The sequence below is a fragment of the Canis lupus genome, chromosome 23, assembly GCF_048164855.1.
Source record: "Canis lupus baileyi chromosome 23, mCanLup2.hap1, whole genome shotgun sequence".
Taxonomy (NCBI): Eukaryota; Metazoa; Chordata; class Mammalia; order Carnivora; family Canidae; genus Canis; species Canis lupus.
Window position 1 is genome coordinate 8,202,941 of NC_132860.1, and position 21,249 is coordinate 8,224,189.

At 53.8% G+C, this 21,249-nt stretch overlaps 1 protein-coding gene across 1 annotated transcript in view; it reads right to left on the reverse strand.

The window, feature by feature from the left end:
- SLC6A5 (solute carrier family 6 member 5) overlaps window positions 1-21,249 on the reverse strand; it is a 55,889-nt gene that overhangs the window by 12,148 nt on the left and 22,492 nt on the right. Inside the window, exons 7-12 of the mRNA XM_072793774.1 lie at window positions 17,786-17,920; window positions 15,305-15,408; window positions 12,546-12,670; window positions 7,491-7,603; window positions 6,610-6,741; window positions 5,559-5,658 (exon numbers count right to left, since the gene is read on the reverse strand). Coding sequence (XP_072649875.1) covers window positions 5,559-5,658; window positions 6,610-6,741; window positions 7,491-7,603; window positions 12,546-12,670; window positions 15,305-15,408; window positions 17,786-17,920 — 709 coding nt within the window. The remainder of the gene's footprint in view (window positions 1-5,558; window positions 5,659-6,609; window positions 6,742-7,490; window positions 7,604-12,545; window positions 12,671-15,304; window positions 15,409-17,785; window positions 17,921-21,249) is intronic.

A 21,249-nucleotide genomic window follows, 5' to 3' on the forward strand; every position in this document is an offset into this window, starting at 1 on the left:
CCAAGACCCTCTTGCCTGAGACGTAGGCCCCTTTGCTTCTCCCAGCCCCCTTGGGTTCCTCTGCCCTCGGCCCCATGAGGACATCTCCGGGGGCTCCCCTCCCAGCCCTTACTTGCCATCTCCTACCGTTGCCCTCCCCTCCCTGTCGCCACCCGTGCTGGCTGCCTTCACCTGCCCAGTGTCCCTGTCCCTGCCGCAGCCCAGGTTCCCCCTCCAGCCTTGCTCCCTCAGGGCCAGCTCTCTGCCGCGTGGCAGTAGGGAAGAACGATGTGATATGAAAAAGCAGTCTCTTGCTGGGGGAGAAAGCAGAGACTGGTATCCCTTCAGGGAATAAAATAGTTCATCTCATCTCTTTAAAAAAAAAAAATGGCCCTGATAATATTCTGTATCTTGATCTGGATGCTGGTTACCTGGAGGTAAAAATTCATTAAACTGTATCCTCGGTTCTGTGTTCCTTCCTGTGCACACGATGTTGTACTTCAACATTAAAGTGCACCGTCAAAAGTCCATTCTAGCCACCATCACCAGGACAGGGGACCCTGAGACCTCCTGTGGCCTTAGCTCCTCTCTGCTCCACCCCAGGCCCAGATCCAGCACCTCAGCTGACTCTCGTGACCCAGAATCACCAGACCCACTGACAACAGCCGTGACGGAGGCCAGCCAAGCCCGAGGTTAGCCACTGGGAACAGCGTGGGGCATTCCCCAAAGGCTGCTGCTCTGAAATCCACTCTAGAATTGCTGCGCCCTAACATTTCTCAGGTGGCAGCAGCTCGGCTTCCTGGCCTACCTTAAAGAAACCCTTGGAATCAGGGTTGACCCCAAATGTGGTACAGTGGAAAGAGCAACGGATGGGGAGCTAGGATCCAAGAGCTGAACCCCTGCCCTGCCCCCAAGTCCCTCGTGACCTTAGGAGAAATATTCTCTTTCTAGCTTTCGCTGCCTTACTGGGGGAGCTGGAGAGATGGGTCCATGATTGACGCCAACAGGGTCCAGGTTGCTTCCTTGTCTTCGCAGGCAAGAACTGCAGGCCTTGAGCGGTTGACCTGACCACCCTGGGATTTGTTATTTGTGCATGTTCTTGAGTGTTATCAAACACCTTCATAGAGGATCTCTGGACAGTGTTCTCTGAGCAAAAGTGAGGGGAGAGACTCAAACAGAAGGCAAAGCTGAGGGCTTGGAAAACGCACTGAAGGCAGGCCTCAGTTGTTGAAGATAAAAGAAAGACCCTCGAAGTTTCTGTGGTCATTTTTAACCCTGTTTTGTTCCTCTCCAGGAGACCATTCATTCCCAAGAGATGACAGTGTACAACTTGGCTGGGAAACTGATTTGATGGGGCTCCGGGTTAGACCCGAGGAAGACGCAGAGATGCCTCCTGGAGGAGGAGGGGAATGGCGGTAACGGCGCTCAGGCTTGCCCACAGGGGCCAAGGAGCCCTCCGAGAGCTGTAGGAAGGGGCGACGGTGGGCACTCAGCTCTAGCAAGAGGCAGAGTTTGCTGCAGGGGCTGGTGCTGGGACCGAGAGGAAGGCCCGGGGCCCCGGGCTAGCTCGGTGTCAGGAAAGACCTCTCCCTCTCTGGGCGACACAGGAGGGCTCGGGGCACTGGCCCCTGATGCCTCTCCAGGGCCCGGGATGCCTTGGCCCCTTCTGCCCGCCTGTGGGCTAGCCCCGCGGGGACAGCCCAGGGGTGCCAGGGCCTCCAGCCCTCCGTCCTCTTGGGGCTCCATGCCCCATCCTGCCACAGCCCCCCATGCCTGCCTCACCTGAGTCCCCGGCTGAGTCCCTTACTGAGTCAATGGCTACCTTCCTCCCAGGTCTTCGTCTATGTGGCTTCCCCTGCCCACTCTGTCCTTTCCACTGACCCAGGTCCCTCTTACCTTCAAGGCCTAACTCTTAATAAAAGAATTGTTCGTGGAGCCTGGGACACGTGCCTGAGGACTCGCCTGCTGCATGGTCTTGAACCTGATAGGGTAGGACAGGCTCCGAAAGGCATCTGAGCCAGCGCTCATCACTGAATCCACAGAAAAACAGCAGGGAGAAAAATGGCAAACTCATGGCTTACTCTCGACTCAACACACAGATCTGGGGCTCAGAAGTTGGCCCACGGCAAGCTCCTGACAGCCAACCAACCCTGAACTGAGAAATCAAAAACTTGCTTCACCCAACCAATCCCTTTCACCCGCGCAGCCCCGCGCTCCATAAACCACATCCCTGCCCTTGGTCTGAACACGGTCTTCAGGGGGCTGCTCTCCCCGCTGTGTGGCCACAGCGTTCTCCTGGCTCGTGAGCTGTGCACCTGTACCCAGCCCTGGGCTCAGAAGGGTGCTGCCCCTGGATGAATGGTCTTTTGTTGCTGTCTTGAAATTCTTAGTACATTTTCACTTTGCACCAGGTCCCACCAATGAGGGCTCTCGCGCCTCAAATAATTCATTTATAGTTAACATGAAGGCCCCATCCCTCAGGGCCCAAACCCTACGTGTTGGCTCAGGTTTTCTTCACCTTGGTTAGTACTAAATTCAACATTGACTACGTCTCATTGACTTTTCTATCCTTCTATCTCTGAGATGCTACCTTCTTGAGGTTCTCCTGGCTACTCCGGCCCTTCTTTATCTCTGGGCAGCACACACACTCCTAACCAGGGGTGCACGGCATAGTCCTAGACGTTAAGCATGAAGTGGCTTTGGTAGGCAGCTGGCGAGGTGCCTGAGTGTACCTCTCAGCTTCCTGGGAGCACCCAGGGCATACAGTAAGCACCAAATAAATACTTGTTCATTTACTCACACACATTTACCTGTGTGTGTTATTAACGGACTGAAGCCTGGCATTCGCAATGTTTGCTGAGGCCTCGCAAAAGCTGCTGGGGGACTTTGCACCCTGGGTGAGGGGTAGACAGCGCAATTTCAGTTAAGGGCATACGTGAAGATGGAGTACAAGCAGGAAGTTCAGGAGCAACAAAATTTAGTGTGTGTCGAGTTCTGGAGAGACTGTTTTGTTTTGTTTTTCACTACAAAAGCCTGGGTGAGTTCGGCCTGCAGGATGGGCAACAAACATTGAAGAATGACGTATTCCATCGCATAAAAGCCACTGCCTGGTGTGAATCTAACATCCTTCGTGGGAATGTGGAGAAAGATGGTCTGGGGGGTGGGATGCGAAACCGAGTCACTGCTCTGAAAACAGGGCAAGACAATTTAACAACATCCCAACTTGGGGGAAATGCACCACCTAGAGCCGAGCAGGTGGCAGGCAGGAGGTCTCTGTGGAGGCGCAGCACAGGGTCCCTCCCGCCAGAAGGTGATGGGCTCCAGGAAAATGCAAATCATTTTTCCCAAGTGACTCTACTTTAGGTAAAAGTCTCTTAAACGGATCGTGCCTACATCAGACACTTTTCAAGCCAGATCCCTCAAACCCAGATATCGGCCTTTGACGCATGCGGACCGGAGAACCCAAATCAGCTATTTCAATCCAAAGATAAAACCTGCAAACTGTACCCCCTCTATTTTAAATGTTTGAATGGCATCCTCTGGAATCTAGAGTCTAGAGATTACTAGAACCGAGAAGAAAACACAAATCTCTGCCATTCCCTTGCTTATTTTATAAGCCAGCCAGGAAAGGAGAGCATCGAATGAGTCAGGTTCATTTTCATCCCTCACAAGCCAATGTTCAACGGTCCAACACTGACCTGGCACTAGTTTGGGCCTCATCCTCTCAGGAAAGAATGCATCAGCCTCTGGAGTATAAATTAAATGCATGTTCAGGCTTTTCCTTTCCTCTCTAGCAACTGTGTTAGTCTATTTCAAATATTTCTTCTAAGATTCACTTCTGAAAATTCGATCCAGGTCCAAATCAGAGGTTCACACCCACTTCCTGCGCTCACCCTGAGCTCAGCACAGAGTCAGCCTGGTTCTGGAGGTTGCCCAGCACCTGCTCTCTTGGGAGTCCAGGCAATTTCCTGGACGGTCCCCGGAAAAACAGCACAGCTCAACGACTAAAGCACCCAAGATTTATTTTTTTTTCCCTTCAGAACCGAGAAATCTACTACCAGACTTAAAAGTGGGGGATGTGTGCAAATTCACTTCTAAAAACAGAAAATTTTAAAGGTTTCTATTTTTAATGATGCTTGCAATCCACACCGGGGCAGCCCTGTTTTTAGAACAGGATTGTACAAGTGTGCCGTTTGTGGCAATTAGCAGCGAGGACACGGAGAGCAAGCAGAGGAGGTCACGACAGCCAGCTGCACTTGGCCAGGACTGCAAATGAAATGCTGTCCTGACTTTGCCAGCAGACCACCTGGTGACCCCATGAGGGGCTAAGTTTCCAAAAGAAACTTTACATTAAAAAGCAAGATGTTCCCACCAAGGATGCCAGCTTCAAAGGAGGAGCTCGATAGAGCCCTCTGGCCCAACCCCTCTTCCTCTGGGCGTTTGTCCTTTATGCATATCCTATATTCCAAGCGATATCCTGCATTTCTTCTTAGCTTAGAACATGTTGCTATCTTTTTTTGGTGCTGCCATACAAATAGATAGTCTAGGGATCCCTGGGTGGCGCAGTGGTTTAGCGCCTGCCTTTGGCCCAGGGCGCGATCCTGGAGACCCGGGATCGAATCCCACGTCGGGCTCCCGGTGCATGGAGCCTGCTTCTCCCTCTGCCTGTGTCTCTGCCTCTCTCTCTCTCTGTGACTATCATAAATAAATAAAAATTAAAAAAAAAACAAATAGATAGTCTAAACTGGCATTTTTCACCTTCCTGGGGTTTGCTATGGAGACCTTAACTATCCTGGGGAGGCCTTAGTCTGGGCATGGTCCTGACACTTCCAGGCACAGAGGAGTCACATTAGCATCTTGAACTCAGTAGGGCGTGCTTGTGTGACCGGCAGTGTGCACACACGGGCTTCGCGAGATCACCCAGTGAGACCCCACCAAGCACGAGCACCTCCACATAAGGAGCAAAATGGCATCGGCTGTCTCACCTTCCTATTGTTCTTGATAACAGCCCCACAAATTTTGGGATGCAGGTGTCTATGGTGATGAGAGGACCGACTAAACTGTAAGGAAACTAGAAGTTTATTCCTGGGAGAAGCTGGGATGGCCCTCTTGCCTCAGACTTCTACGATAAGGTGTCCTAAGGATCTTATGAGCCTGGCGATCTCGTTTCTCATTACAGTATCTGGGGACCACTCCTCACTCAAGCTACACAGGGACTGCCACCAGCAAGACCAGGAGATAATTTCACACCCGCAAAGCAGCCTTCCTCCTCCCTGATCTGGCCCTGCCCCCAGATCTTAACTGTACACAGCCAGACCATACCCAAGGCCCCGTCCTAGGAGTTTCTGAAACAAAAAGAGGTTTCTGGGTTTCACCATCAGCCACCTTTTGCTTCTCAAATAAATTCAGTTCACAGTGGTCTAGAGGCAAGTTTGAAAATAAAGGTACAGCTCTCTTATGGCTCCTAAATCACTGCAATTAAACCCTTTTGTTATCTTGGTAAATATGGAAAACCTACTCGCCATGGATGCCTAATGCCACTCAGCTCTCCTTGGCAGCCCGTGTGGCGGTCCCCTTACCGTACACGTAGGAGATCCCCACGAGCTCAAAAATGGCAATGATGACGAGGGCGTAGGATGCAGCGTATGTGTCCACAAGCTGAAACATATAAATTCCGCCCTGGTAGGAAAGAGAAACAACACCAGTGGGCATGGATCCAGGCTCTTCCCGCTGTGAACCGCCAATCCTTACATGCTGGGGAAAGTCAGGTGCAAGCAAAGAGTCAAAGGATCTCCCCTCCTCTTCACAGTAGTAACCTACACCTGGTCCAGTACGCAGGCTGGAGGCCTGGCCATGTTAGCAAATCAGGCCCTCAAGAGACTCTGAGTCGATCAATAGAACAAACACAGAAAAGTGATCTAACATCTCACCCTTAAAAGGCAAAGGTCAACATCTGAGGATGTGTAGGTAAAAGCAGGCAAAGGGCTTCATTTCTGCCTTAAGCAATAGACCATCATTTCTACCCATAAGTCTGCATTGACTCACCTTCACATGACCTTTAGGTGCTGCTGAGCATTCCTCACACATCCCCCTGCATCTTTACTTTGCTATTTATGTCTCTCTACAACAGATGAGGCTTAGAGACCCTCTTATTCCACTTCATCGTTTCACGGATGGAGAAACCAAGGTCCGCAGTGGTGCCTTGCTCAAGGTCACAGAGAGAGCAAAAGCAATATAGATGCTGAGGGAGCTAACAATTTACCAAGACACTCAGGACTTAGAAGGAAACCCATAGCTGTTAGACTCCCATGTCGAACGAGTAATCAACTGGGAATTTCTCTGGTCAGTAAATTTGGATCGTCGTGTCATATTTTCCTAAAGGAGGACACACCTGCCTTGTTGGCTCAAGAAAGCTACATCTCAATTATGAAGATGCTACAAGTAACACCAGCAGCCAAGGCGACATGTTTCCATCTGTGCACAAAATCCCTAATGGCCTGGTGCGGTCTACACAGAAATGGCAGAGACTGGCTACCGTTATGAGTCGGAGAGCGGAGGGTGAAAGGACAGATGAGCCTTCGGGCCCCCGCAGGACCCGTCCCCAAGCCTGTGGCCAGTCGGGCTGCTCACCTGAGTGATCATTGGGAAGCCCATGATGAAGAAACAAATGCAGCAGCCCAGAGTGAAGACCGGCTTGTGTGTGCGCAGGTACTTGGGGAACTCGTCCGAGATGGAGGTCACGATGGTCTCGATGGTGGCAAACTGGAACAGGGCCAGGAAAGGAGCCGCTGAGACAAGCCACCCAACCCCAAAGCTTCCCCAAGCCCTTTGTGTTTCCCACCAGGGAAAGCTGTAAGTGTATTAGATTTGGTTCTTAGGCCCACATTCCCCTGATGGCTCTAAAGGGCTTTGTTGGGGTCCAACCCACAAGGCCAGCAATGGGGATCCAAGAGGACGTGAGCTTGAGAAGCTGCCCCTCCAGCCCCCAGAGACTGCACTCACACTCATCCATCAGGACATTCCAAGCTTCACTTTGTATTCATGAGATGTAAATTCCTTTCCTCCCGTTTACCTCGAATTTGATCTTCTGCTTGAGGAAAAACCCTGTATGCACCCAACCACTGAACTCCGAGTGCCTGTCAGCAGGATTTGTGGCAGTCTCGGCCCCCCGGGCAATCTTCCTAAAATCGACCTCATATTTTTGTCCCTGATCCAGCCCCACAGAATCTGCATCGGCAAAACGACACCAAAGCAGGAAGTACACACACTGACACCTGCACGGAGGGTGGAGGGAGGGAGACAGGACGGCTTCTTTGCACCATCCCATGGATCACCCACAAATACAAAGCTATCCTGAGCCCTGGGCAGGCACCTCACCATCCTATATCCCTCTGGAAGCATTCGGGGACCCCCGAGCCCACCCCTGTCACAGGCTGGAGGCAGGGCCCAGGAGAGAGGGTCTTCAGGAGGAGCCGCAGGCAGGCATCGTCGGGAGAAGGGAAGGGGCTCACCATGGTGTCAAGTCCAAGAGTGAGGAGCATCAGGAAAAAGATGATGGCCCAGAATGGAGAGAGGGGCAGCCTGGTTAGGGCTTCAGGGTAAACCACAAATGCAATGCCTGGTCCTGAAAGGAAAAAGAGGGATGATTGCAGCCGGGCCCAGCTCCAGGCCCCCTCTTCCTGGAAGCCCACAGGGGCCTCTCCACAGACATATTATGTGCTGCTTCCATCGGTGGTTATTTTCCCTCATCTCCTTCCATTCCCCAGGTAGACCCCAAGTTCCTTGAAGGGAAGGATCAGGGGAATCAGGTCCACACCTCAGGGACCTCAGAGGGGAGACAAAACTAGTGCCAAAGCAGAGATTCAGTCCAAGGCCAGGCTGTGTCCCATGCATATACCACAAAACCCCTCACCTTTGTGTTGATGAGTTGGGGGCGCATATAATCATTACCCTGTAGAATGGTGATTCTCATCCAAGGGTGAGTTTAGGCCTCCACCCCTACCCAGGGGACACTGGGCAATATCCAGAGACATTTTTGACTCTCATTCCTGGGGTTGGAGGTGGGAGGCAAGTGATGACTGACACCTAGTGGGCAGAGGCCAGGGGTGCAATGCCCAGGACCGTCCCCACGAAAAAGAATTATCCAGCCCAAAGGTCAAGAGTGCCGAGAACTCCAGCTCCACAGGTTAGACCACACCCAGATTGACATCATTTCCTCCCTATTCAGCCCTCCAGGAAAAGCCTTTTGCAAAAATCATGAATCCATCTACCACCTTAATTATCTTGCCCTATAAAGGCTTGTTAAAGATGGGGCTAAGGATCGGCGGGTAATCAGTTGGGGAGAAGGGGCTGCGAGGCCCGTGGAAAGGTGGAGAGAGTCCGGACGCTAAGGGGCAGACAGATCCAGGTCCAAATGCAGACTCCATGGCCAATGGCTATGCAACCCTAGACAAGATATCTCATCTCTATAGGCCTTAATTTTGCCCATCTGCAAAATGGGACTAGCAATAGTGCCTCACGGGGGGTCACGAGGAACAAACAAGAGACCGTGGGCAGAGTGACGAGACCAACATCTCACATGTCACCAGCCCTCACGGAATATTCACTGTTACTACGACTGGACAACGAACTTGGAAATCAGCAGCTCTGAGTCAGACGTGTCCGCAAGGACGACATGTGGTCTTGGCAGAGGGTGTGTGGGCGGCTGTTCCTCTGCCCTCATAAAGCCTGCCCGCCGCTCCCCTCTGCCTCACAGCCTCACCGGGAAGACTACTGTGACCCACGGTGGCTAAAGACCCAGCAGTCACACATTTCCTCGTAAACAGAAAAGGAAATGACAATGGGCAGAGACAGGCCAAAGCCGGGCTAATCCGCAGCCAGCGCACGTCTGGAAACCAGCTCCTGCAGCACCTGGAGCTTTTATGACTCAAGCATAACAGCACTTTTTTAAACTGGAATTTATCAGGTTGTTAGTTCTGAAGGCTGCCGAGGGCCTTGGGGTATTTAAAATATAAAGCCTTGAATGCCTGAGATGGCCCCGCTTTATGCGCGGATTGAACAGACGGTACCGCCGGCCTCTGAAGGCTCCCCACGTGAACCAGGGAAGTCTGTATTAAACTACAGTTCAAAACAGGTCTCCAGTGCAGAACACCGAGGAATCCAGTTCAGGGCTCGGGCGACAGCTGGGCCCATAAAGCGGACAGGAAGGTCTTGAAACGGCCACTACCTGCGGACCCCATTGATTGCTTTACCAGGATCGGGCCCTGTGGGCTTCACTGCCTTTGCAGGGGGCAGGGAATGATTTCAGAATATTCAGTCTGCTTCCATTCCATCTGCCTCCCTGAAGTATGGGGGTGAAGGCATCATTTCCAGCAAACTCAGTCCATCTAAGACGACTGGGCAGTGGACTTTTAAAATTTTTATAGTTTTATATGACTTTGTACAGTTCAGTTTCATTCCTTAACTGGAAAAGTGGATTGAGTAGGTGCCCGCAGAGCTTTCCCCAGAGGAGGCCCATATGTCCTAGAGGCCCAGTCCCATTGGCCTCCTCTCCACCTGGGAGGCAGCGTGAGGATCGCCCGGGGGCTGGAGGGCAGGCTCCAAGCCTCTGCAGTGGGGACAGTGGGACCTACCCTCATGGTGCTTCTGGGAGAACAGAACGTATTGATGCAAATAAAGGGCTCAGAACAAAAGTGAGAACTCAGGGAACAGAGACTAACACGCTTCCCACGAGAGGTTCGGCTACGCCAGCAATTTGGACAGAGGTCTCTGCGGTCCTTGACCCCAGGTCACACCCGGGGCTCTGGCCAACGCAGGCCGTCACGGTCCCCGCACAGTGTGCCAGGTCACTCTGCCGTGAAGCCTCTCACAAATGGGAAAGTTCTCAGAGGATACGCTGCCTGGACCCCTGCGCTTTGGGGAGGAAGGCCTGGCATCCAGGTGACAGACAGACGGCAGGCGGACGGACGGTCGGCCCCTGTCCAGAGTGCTCGTGTTCACCAGCAGCGTCTTTGAACCACTGGGGACCTGGGCCTGGGAACTCCCAAGCCAACACGCACATCTGTGTGCACCTACTGTGGTCTAACCCAGGCTTCCTGACGGTCGATGAGCATTTCTGCTGCCCGCAGAGCTTCCCATTGGATTCGGATTCGGACCATGAGTCTCGGCTGCACAGGCAGCAAGGCAGGTGGTCGGAAGGGGACCCTGAGGGCTGACTTCCCCGAAAGGTGCTTCTCTGGGGCAGATGACTGAGCAGAGCGTGCCCCCTTCCCTACGCTCATGGTAAAAGCGGAGGGCAGCCTGGCGTCCCCACCAATCCCATCCTCACCCCCCCTAAAACTGCCTGAGAGCTGGAGTAATGACTGACAAGAATGCCTCAGCGGGGGCTGGTAAATGAAATAGAACAGCGCTGGGTCCTTCCAGAGACCCTGTCTTGGACTAAAGACCGAAACACAGTCACTAATGCTGGATCAGCAAATACCATACAGAATGTCTGCGAGCCAGCGCTGCCCGGCAAGGAGGAGGGGGTGCTGACCGCAGCCCCCCACCCCCGAATCTCCATCCCGAGAAAATCAGGCGTCCTGCAAATAGCATTGAAGAATGCAGGGAAACTCAGAGGAACGGGGATAGCTGCCCCCACGGGGAACGAGGTCCCCCGTCCCCGAGCTGGTGACCCCACATCGCCAGACACTAACACAACGTTAGTACCTGTAAGAAGCAGTCTTCTCGCTCTTTAAATCAGAGGAAGTGAAAAGTATCTGGAAAGGGGACGTTGCAGAAAGAAACAGGCGAGTCTTTGTCTTGCTTTTGTAAACGAAAAACAAAATTCTGTCTGGGTTTTAGCAAAGTGTGACACCCCCCACCCCAAGCCCCTTTCCCGGGGCAGGGAGGGGGAGCTCAGAGACTTCATTCCACGCAAGCCCGCAGCACAGCCACTACTAGCGCACCCTGAGCTCGGGAAGGTCACCGACATCACAAGCACATCAGACCTGCTGGGAAGGACCTCCCTGCTGTAGCTGTGCGGCCTGCCAGGGGGAGACGAGGGCAGCTGGGGTGGCCGAGGCACCCCTGAAGGGGAGGCCTTCTCTCCCCGCCCCGGCCTCCCTTGCTCCCCAGGGAGCTGAGCATTCACAGCCAGGCAGGGGCGTCCACTCAGCAGCTCCAATTTAATGCCCTGCTGCAGAAGCAAACCTCCCTGGGGGTTTAACACTCTTTCCAGGGAGAGGTAATTACCCCCCTGGAACACGCCAGCTCTTAACTCTTTGAGGCCCGCTGTGCACCAGCAGCACCGCTGAAGCCATAATTAATTATCCCTGGGGAGCCAGCAGAGAGCCAGCAGCCCACCAAGAAGGTGACATTTCTAGGACTTCCTTCCCTCGGGTGCTGGCATCCGAGCCACGATCTGAGCATTGCAGTGAGCTCCGTAAGTGAAGGTAACGGCACAGAGAAGCTGCTCACAGGGACACACCGTGGACTGTCAGGTGCCCACAGTCCCTGGCACGGTCCCAACCCTGAGGCATCCCACAAACCCCTCATTAGAGAAGGATCATAATAACAGGCAAGAGCCACAATGAAATCCGTCAACCATGGAAACCTCGCAGACACCCAAATCCTTCTGGAGTCAGGCTGGGTGGAAGTAAAAGAAGACTTAAGAATATTAAACCCGACCTACAAAATGCTGTGCTGGAAATACAGACTGAGATAAAAACGAAAGCTCTCTGTAAACTCGGAAGCACCACACAAATGTTGGCTGTTAATATCGGGAACCCTCGGGGACGTCTGGTGGCTCAGTGGTTGAGCGTCTGCCTTCGGCTCGGGGTGTGATCCTGGGGTTCCCTAGGGGGTGTGCCCCCATCGGGTTCCCCACAGGGAGCCTACTTCTCCCTCTGCCTGTGTCCTGCCTCTCTCTGTGTGTGTCTCTCATGAATAAATAAATAAAATCCTAAATATACATATATATATATTCAACACAGGAGTGTTCCATATAGAAGTATATGGAAGCCTTGGATAGGAAGTCAACATTTATTCTACTTCCCTCCCACCACCACCAGCCAACCTTTCCACCCACTGGGGGGGGCGGGGGATGCAGGTCTGCACTGCTAACCAAGCAGGAGGCCCAGAGAGCACGCAGAAAAAGCCTTGTCAGGAAAAGGCTGCTCTGAAGTCAGTGCTCCTGCTGAGCGTGAGCTCTGGGTTTGTCCTGAGCTCTGTGCAAGGAAGGCCACCCTGCAGCAGGCTGTGCCCACACCAGCTCCAGGGGCACCAGGCTGCCTGAAGACGACTCTATCTGTCCCCATCAGGCGGAACAGCTATAGATCTGACTTATTCGGGCTGGAGCTGAAGTAAGAGAGGAAAGAGAAGACAAGGCAGGGGAGAGGGCTGCAGGACTGGGCTCTTATGGCCTCGCTCCTGGTGAGGACCCGGCGGCTCTAGCCCTGCCTGAGCTTCCAGCTCAAGCTCGTCCGAGCCTCCCCACACAGGGGGCCTGGCTGTCCCACCACCCCTCCGATTCCAGAAGGCCAGCTTCCCAAGATGGCATAGGTCAGGAGCCCGTGAGGTGACCGTACCTTGGTCTGCCACGTTCTCAATGTTGACTTTGCGTTCGTTGGCCATGAAGCCAATCACCGAGAAGATGACAAAACCGGCAAAGATGCTCGTGGCACTGTTGGTGCAGGTTACAATTAGGGTGTCCCTGGGGAGGAAGAGACAAGAGTAGGCCATTAGGTGTGCTCTGTGAGCAGGAAGGGACAACGGGCAGGACGCATAAACGTGGCCCGTGTGTGGTTTGCACATGCGTATGCGCGTACATGTCCATTTCTAAACATGTTTTCATGATAGGCTGGAAAGTCCTGACCAAAAAGCTCCAAAACATTTCTCCTGACCGCCCTGTTCCAGGCCTCTGGGTCAGAGCTCTAGCTCCACGAGCTCTCCAGCCAGGGCTCTGCTCTCCCAAGTGGCAGAGGCAAGACTGTCCAGCAGAGCGGGAAGGGATGGGATGGGGCCTTTCGAGGACTCCAGCCCGGACCATGTATCAGAGAAGAGAAGGCAGTAGGACCGTGAAATGCCACCCAGGCTTGAGGACAGGAGCACACGAAGCGCAGGGGGGTGAGGCAGGTGAGACGGGCCCTCTATTGGTAATACAGTCCCCAGGCTGCGCCCAGCCAGCCTAGACTCAGGAGACAGGTCAAGCCACATGGAGCCTCAGAGACAATTCAAATCCTGATCCTCCTACCGGATGGCGGTAGGACCTTCTCTCCACTGCCATTTTAAGTGGTGGCAATGACCCCACCTTCCTCACAGGTTGTCAGGACAGGACCAGACGATGCCCGCCCAGCACAGTGCTCAGCAAACAGCCCACCTTGTCTGGGCCTTTAGTTTACTGATGAGGACACTGAGGCACCGGGAGGAAGAAATGGGTTCACTAATGGGTCAGGATTTGAATCCAGACTCCCTGCCTCAGCCCCGTGCTCCTTCTGCCAAACCGCAGAGGCTCCCTTCTACCAAAGTGCAGAGTCCTAAGCGCACTGCCCTCGGACGGCTTCCGGGCCAGTTCTCGGGTCATAAATTAATAAGCAGCTGTGACCAAAGAAGTTCACACGCCCTAGCTGGCACGCCAGCTGCTACGGGCTCAACTGTGTGCTCCCGGACTCTATCCGTGTTGAACTCTAACCCCCAGTTCTTCAGAATATGACTGTATTTGGAAATAGGGTCTCTCTACAGGGAATTCAGTTAAAAGGAAGTCATCAGGACCTGATCCAACATGACTGGTGCCCTCACAAGAAGAGGAGATTAGAATGTAGATACACACAGAGGGAAGACCACGTGGAGATGCGGGGAGGTGACGGCCATAAATATCAAAGAGAGAAGCCTCAGAAGAAATCAACCCTGCCAGCACCCCGATCTTGGCCTTCCAGCCTCCAGGACCGTGAGAAAGTTAATTCCCGTTGTGTAGGCCCCACGCTCTGCGGTCTTCGTTACAGCAGCGCTCGCAAGCTAATACGCGGGCTCTCTCCAAGCTGCCCCCAGCCGCGCTCAGGCCCCTTGCCTTCCAGCCTCCTGCGCACACACAGCTTCCGATCCGGTCCCCGGACCTGCTCCCACCCCACATCCCCATCACTTTCCCACTCGGGCCCACCTCTCACCGTTCCTGCTCCCTGAAGTACACTCCCACCTGCCCTGCACCTGCTGGAATCTGGCCCCGTAGACATCTCACCCTTATGGAGCCACCCCAGCCACTCAGGTCACAGCTAAACTATAATCTAGTCCTCTTGGCTCACAAAATAGCTCATGCATTGTTAGAAAATGATGATGATAATAATAATAATAATAATAATAATAATGGCAGCTGCCACTTACTGAGTGCCTATTATGTGTGAAACGCTGCTGTGTGATCTGTGCGTACATCAGCTTTTATCTCTCTAGAAAACATTATTATAGGCATTTTATAGATGAGAGGAAAGAGGCTCAGAGAAGTATCATGCCCAGGTCTTGAGTTCTAGTAAATGGTGAAGCCATAATTCAAATCCGAGTCCATCTGGCCCTGGGCATGCTTGCTTCCTTCCTTCCCTTGTCTCTTTCTCTCTCTTCCTTCTTCCTTCCTACGGTCTTTCCCTCCCTCCCTTCCTTCTTCCCTCCTTCCTTCCCTTTCTATTTTAAATCAGCTCACCAGGAGAATGGACCTTATTTTCTCATTGTTCACCATACATGTGCTCAACTTTCAGGTGTCCCCTCCTCCGGGAGCTGTCCAGGCCCTCCCAAGTGGCGCTCGTTGGGGCTCTAGAGCCCCTGGTCTACTATCACACCATCCAAATGTACCAGAATTTCCTGAGGATCCCACCGGGACATGGAGATTCCTGGGCCCACCCCATCCCAGGCACCGTGCAAGGCCCCAACGTCGCCTACTGACCCTCCCATTAGTTAACACATCCATCAGCGGAGTCCCCTTCCCACCGCACCTTGCCGCCTTTCCTGCAGGGGTCTGTGGGAACATATCTGTCAAGGGACAGTGACCGTACTTGAGGGGTGACCCTCGGGCTGCGTCCACAGCTCACAAATCCCAGGATGCAGCCAGCGCCTCAGCAACCCCTGCAAGGGCTCAGGTGCATCCCGTGAAGAGCCCCGCAGCCCACGCGTCCCAGAGAGCAGCGCAGGCGGGATCCAGGCCGCCAGGAGCCAGCGGCTCGGCCTTAGCAGGTGGCAACCTCCCGGCTGCACCCCAGGACCAGGTGCCGGCGTGGCCATGGGTGTCTGATGACTCAGCCCGTTGCCCTGTCCCCAGATCCCCACCCCGCTCCCGAGCCCTGGGGTGCCAAGCGCCTCCGCATACCTGTAGCAGTTGTTGTGGAATTTGTTGTAGGAAGAGAGAGTGATCAGGCCTCCCCATGCAGCGGACAGCGAGAAGAAAATCTGGGTGGCCGCATCCTTCCACACCTGGGAGGCCAAAGGGGAGAAGACCCAGGGTCACTGGAGGGGGCCGGCCCGGGCAGGGGAGGTCCCCCGCCCAGCGCCACATCATGTCCCCAGGAAAGGCCGTCGGCGGGGGGCAGATGGCTTCAGCACCAACTTACTGGCTTGTGCTGGGAGCCCGGAAGGCAGGACATCACCCGGGAGATGGCAACTGCCTTCCAACCAGGGGACAGGGGCTCCAACTCCCCGCTCCAGGCCTCTACGCCCTGCGCGGGGAACCGGGCGCTCGGGGGGAGCCCCGCCTCCACTGCCCACGCTCCCAGAACCACCGCCACGGCCCAGCACACTCACGGACACGAGACAAGTATCTGCTCAACCTGACATCCCCGCAGACGTCAGCTGCTATTAAAGATCAGAAGTTCTGCAGCCCCCCCTTCGCCTCCGCGAGTGCCACGCGCCGTGGATGTCACAGGGCACGGCCTTCTTGAACGTGGCTGATACGTCCCTTGCTTCCTGCGTGGTTTCCCTTACTTGTCCTAAGGGTTTAGAGCTAGAGGCCGCTCAGGGGTTAGGCTAGAGATCTGTGTGATCCGTAGAGTAGATCGCCCATCAATGGGACGCCCGGGGGGCTCAGCGGTTGGGCGTCTGCCTTCGGCTCAGGGATCCCGGGGTCCCGGGATCGAGTCCCACATCGGGCTCCCTGCATGGAGCCTGCTTCTCCCTCTGCCTGTGTCTCTGCCTCTCTCTCTCTCTCTGTGTGTGTCTCCATGAATAAATAAATAAAATCTTTAAAAAATTTTTTTTAAAGTGACTGCTTTAAAAAAAAAAAAAAGAATTTCCATCACTTTTATAGATTGAATCCAGATTTAAAATTGTGCTTATACAAATGATATCCCATGTTAGAAGGAAGAACTCATTCATCCCATTTAATACTTAGAATTTCTGATGCTGGCTATAGAGTTTCCAAAGCATTGATTTTTCTGAATCACTGTTAGATACTTGCACTACAGAAAGTTGAGAAGCATGGACATTTCCAGCTGCCTGCACAATTCAAAATGGCAGAGACCTTGCTATTATAAGTAAGAATCTATTTAGAACATGATTATTTTAATCCATATAATGTCAGCAAGTTTATCCGTTCTTGATGGCCTTGCTTAAAAGCCACTTCCTCCAAAAACTCCCTAATACCTTCAGTCAAAATTATATTTCTCAATCTCAATTCTCATAGCATTTTATGCCAATTTGTGATATAGTTCTATTTTGTGAAAATGTTTGCACTGTTTTCATGTGTGTGTTTTCTATATCTATTCAATAAATTCTTGAGAGGAAAAAAATAATAAAATAAAAAAAATAAAATAAAATAAAATAAAATAAAATAATGCTTATAATATGCACAGAGAAAGTTCCAGTGTGCGCTGGCCAGTCCCATTGTCCCACGCTCCTTAGTAACACAGCTGTGGATCTACGTAAAGGCACCCGTTCGGCCCACGAAAGGACCGTCTCCCAGCACCCAGCGGAGGTGCAGCGAGGACAGGATAACCAGAGGATTTAATTTCTGACCAATGATGTGAAAATCAAGTGTCATGTGCGACTTCCGGGGTTTCTCCTTTCTCAAAGAGAGGGGGGTACCTGTTTCCACCTCTTTCCCCATCCCTCTGTGCCACCTGGAATGCTGATATGATGGCAGGAGTTCTGGCAACTGCGTGGAAGTGAGTCACTGAGGATGGAAAGACGGGAGCCTGGGACGCCGTGGACCACCCGGCCAGCACTGCACTCTGTGCCACTCGGCCGCTTCAGTGCACACGAGGGGAATAAACTGTCCTGTCCACACTGTCATCAGCTGGGGGCTTTCTGTTACGTGCAGTCAAGCCCAATCCAAGCTACGTATTCCTCGCTTGCTCTGGAAAAGCAAGTTTTTCTTTACGGTGAGGAAATTCACTTATTAAATAATCCCCTCCTTTGGAGGTTTGGGGACTGGGGACTTTCAAGGAAGGCAAGCCCGAGCAGAATATGCAAAGCACAAGTACAAGCGTGTGCTGGCCCGTGTTGGGGGGGCCGGGGGGCTGCAAACGTGTCTCAGCCCTTTACGTGATCACTGCTGTGGTTTGCCTGAGTGCTGCTACCGTCCACCCGGCAAAACTCAGATGAGTGGCGCGACGGCGAGTGGCCCGGGGCTGTTAAGGGGACTGTGTCCTTCATCTCAGCCTGCACTGCGGACCTGCATATAGGACAACCACGTGGGGCAAGCACCCCAGGGATCAGAGGACCCCCCAGGTGCCCAGGTCTCATTAAAGACTCCCTGAGCACAGAATGGTCCGAGGTTATCGGGCCTTGTGAGGGGGCAGGGAGCCTGACCCAGGGCGGGGCTCCTCCCCGCTTGCAAATGGAAGCATAAGCCCACCGTGGCATCCGTGAGCTTCTCCCACTTGGGTGTGATGAAGTACCAGATCCCAGCGCCGGCTCCGGGCAGGGTAACGCCGCGGATGAGGAGGATCACGAGCACGACGTACGGGAACGTGGCTGTGAAGTACACCACCTGGAAGCAGCATCGGGAAGAGTGAGTGCAACGACAGGCCCGCAGGCCCAAGGGGCATCCATGGAGGTGGAGGATCGCCTGCCCCCCCCCTCCGACACAAGCGCCTTGTAGGGAGGGCATCAGGGCAGTTTCCCCCAATTCTCCCAGGGCTGGGGACACAGGGAAGGCACTGGGACCCAAGATCAGAGAGAGCCAGGAATAGAGTCTGGGGGGGGGGGGTGCTCCGCTGCCAAGGGGCCGACTGCCCAGGGAAGGAAGCTGCGCGCCTCCTTCCACCCTAACTCCGACCCCAGCCTCCACTTGAGGACCCCAAATCCAATAGAGACAAATCTTTTGGCTTAAGCTTTCCATCCTTGTTTATGCAGACACCCTAAGGGAGGCGGCCTGGCGAGGTGAGAAGAGCATGATCTTAGAAACACCTAAGTTCAAATGAAATCACACGTCCAGCAAGGGGTCACTCTGAGACCGTGGACAAGCTACTAAGTGCTCTGATCTGCTTCTGCCTCTGCAAACTGGACACAATGACACCTTAAAAAAAAAAGGCTGTGTGGATTAATGAGCCACCAGTGTAGCCTGGTTTATGTAATAGGTGGTCACTCAATGCAGTTAAGCTCAAAAGCATTTATTGACGACCTGCTATGAGTTGGATGCTGTGACCTGCTATGAGTTGGATGCTGTGCCAGGTGTCTGATGCGCAAAGATGAAGGGACTCGGGACCTAGAGACAATGTCTGCATAATGGGCCACGCCACTGAACCCAGGACACTGTGAAGTCCAGGGGGGCTGCTGTACTACTCAACTGGGAGTTTCCTAAAAGATTCATGGAAATGACATGTGAGCTGGATCTAGAGGCCAAGGACAGCTTGAGGGAGGTGGGGGGAGGTGGAAGGTGGAGGAGGAAAGCAGGCGAGGCAGGGGTGTGAGAGCAAAAGTCTGACGACCCACTATTAGGATGGCATAGAGTGGAGGCTAAGAGTGTTGGGGGGCCCTGGGAGCATGGGGGGGAGACCACACCGTGGGAGGTCTTGAATGCCGGTCAAAGGATGCTCCTGGATTCTGGATGCTGGATGCTCCTGGATTCCCTCCTGGAAGGGACCAGAGTCAAAAAAAACATTTGGGAAGTAACATCAGCAGAACTTGGGGACTGTGGCTGGATGGGACTTATCTGTCAATCAAATGTCTGGGTAAAGGAAGAGCTAGGGATCAGGATCCCATTCTACGAGCCTGAGCTCAAATCCCAGCCCCCTCACTTATGAGCTGGGCCACTTGGGAAATGACTTAACTTCTCTGAGTCTCAGTGTCCATATCTGCAAACAGGCGACAACGACAGCATAGTCCTCACAGGGCTCTGGGAGGAGTACACTGGGACGATTCACACGAAATTCTACGGGCCTGGGGCACTGGCAACAGAAGCACCGCTCTAGTCTTGCCCGGGATTGGCCAGTTCTAAACGTAACAACACTGACAACCCTCTGCTCACAAGCCAGATGAATCCCACAAAGTGCATCAAAAGACCCTGCAAGGGGCAGCCTGGGTGGCTCAGAGGTTTAGCACCACCTTCAGCCCAGGGTGTGATCCTGGAGACCCGGGATCGAGTCCCACGCCGGGCTCCCTGCATGGAACCTGCTTCTCCCTCTGCCTGTGTCCCTGCCTCTCTCTGTGTCTCTCACGAATAAATAAATAAAATTAAAAAGGAAAAAAAGGATGAGGCTAGGCACTCGCCAAGCCCTCTCTGATCCTCGAGGTGGCCATATACAGCCACCTGGGCAAGCACATTTGGTTCTGAGCCGCCCATTCCCACATTCCCACCTGCAGTCTTCCCTCCTGGCCCACCTGGAACACCTGTCTGTACAGACTCCGGGGCCTGGCAGGGGGCTCCAGAACATCAGTGAGTGGCAGGCCCTGGGTTTTCAGGGCACGAGGACCGATTCGGGGACTTGCAGAGGGGGGTGGAAGGAAGGCTAGGATTGAGTCTATGATGTAACTCTTGGGTCACTTCATTAAACATTTGGGTTTATCAGTAAACACAACGCAGGCCCTCTGCAGCCCCCTACCCACCTGCCTCTCTCTCCCTTGAAGTGAAACCCAAAGGCATCTGACATCTCAGGAGAAAACCATCGCCCTAGGACTCCCCGGGCTGTCTTCTGGGCAATGGGATAGGGCTGGGGGGAGGAGGTGACCCTGACCAGTCTGACCTCCCCACCCCACCAAGACAGTAGGGCAGGTGACAACAGAGGAATATCCTGTTCAGTTCACCTCCTGGCCGTGGGGGCTGGTGGGAAGTGAGGACAGAAGGACGCAAGGGAGAAGGGGTGACCTGGGCAGCAGGGGCCAGCAGGAGAAAGCCACCGGAATGGCACCGGCCTACCCGGCTGAGACACCTGTTCTCATCTGCCTACTGGAGACTGCTTGCCCACCACCATTTCTGGAGCTTCCTCTACGGATCAGCTGTGAGGAGCCCCATTTTGCAGAAGAAGAAACTGAGGCTCCAATTAAGCATTTCACAAGGGGTTAAACATCTCACTCGAGGCCTCCCAGCTGGAGCCAAGACCCAAACCTAAAGCTCCCTAATTCCAAACCCTCTGTTCTGTCCCCGGAGGCCACTCTACGGGCCACGTGATCAGAAATGGGTGGGGGCAGAGCAGGGACAAGGGTGGAGCAAGTGAAGCACCTAGAGGGCGACGTTTAGGGAGGTACTCACTCTCGGGCTGACCGCACACTTGCAGGGCCCCCGACAGCGAGTGTCACCTTAAATTTCGCCACCCTAGGCACTCGCCTGCCGCACCCAGGTCCAGGCCCTGGCGTGGGGGATCATGCGCTCGCTTTGTAGATGGTGATCGTGATGAACTAAAAGGGCCCACGGTCTGGCTCCTAAATCCTGGGGATTTGGGACTCAAATGCGAGTCAGGTGTGCACGGAGGCTTCACGCACAGCTTGTGCTGGGGGCTGGATGGGGGGGTTCAGAACGCGCTTGTTCCAGGATGTACTGTCAGAGGAACTGAACTCCAAGGTAAGGAGTTCTGTTTGGTGGGAGTGACAGCGCCCAGTTGATCTGAGCCCGCGGCCCGACACCTGGCTGCATCCTGCTCTTGGGGAGCTCTGAGCAGGCCCCAGCAGCCGGTGCTAGCTAATGAGGTCCGCCTCGTGTTGTCACTCACACGGGCCGCATTTGACTTTCAGGCAGCCCCCCAGTTGCCCAGCCCGGGATTTCTAGCTGCTCAGAGGGAGACCAAGTCTCTTAGGAAGCAACAGGCCATTCCTGTCTCCTAGGGCCCCGCACAAGACGAACTGAGCTCATCTTGCTGCAGGAGTGGGGGGGCATCTCTGTCG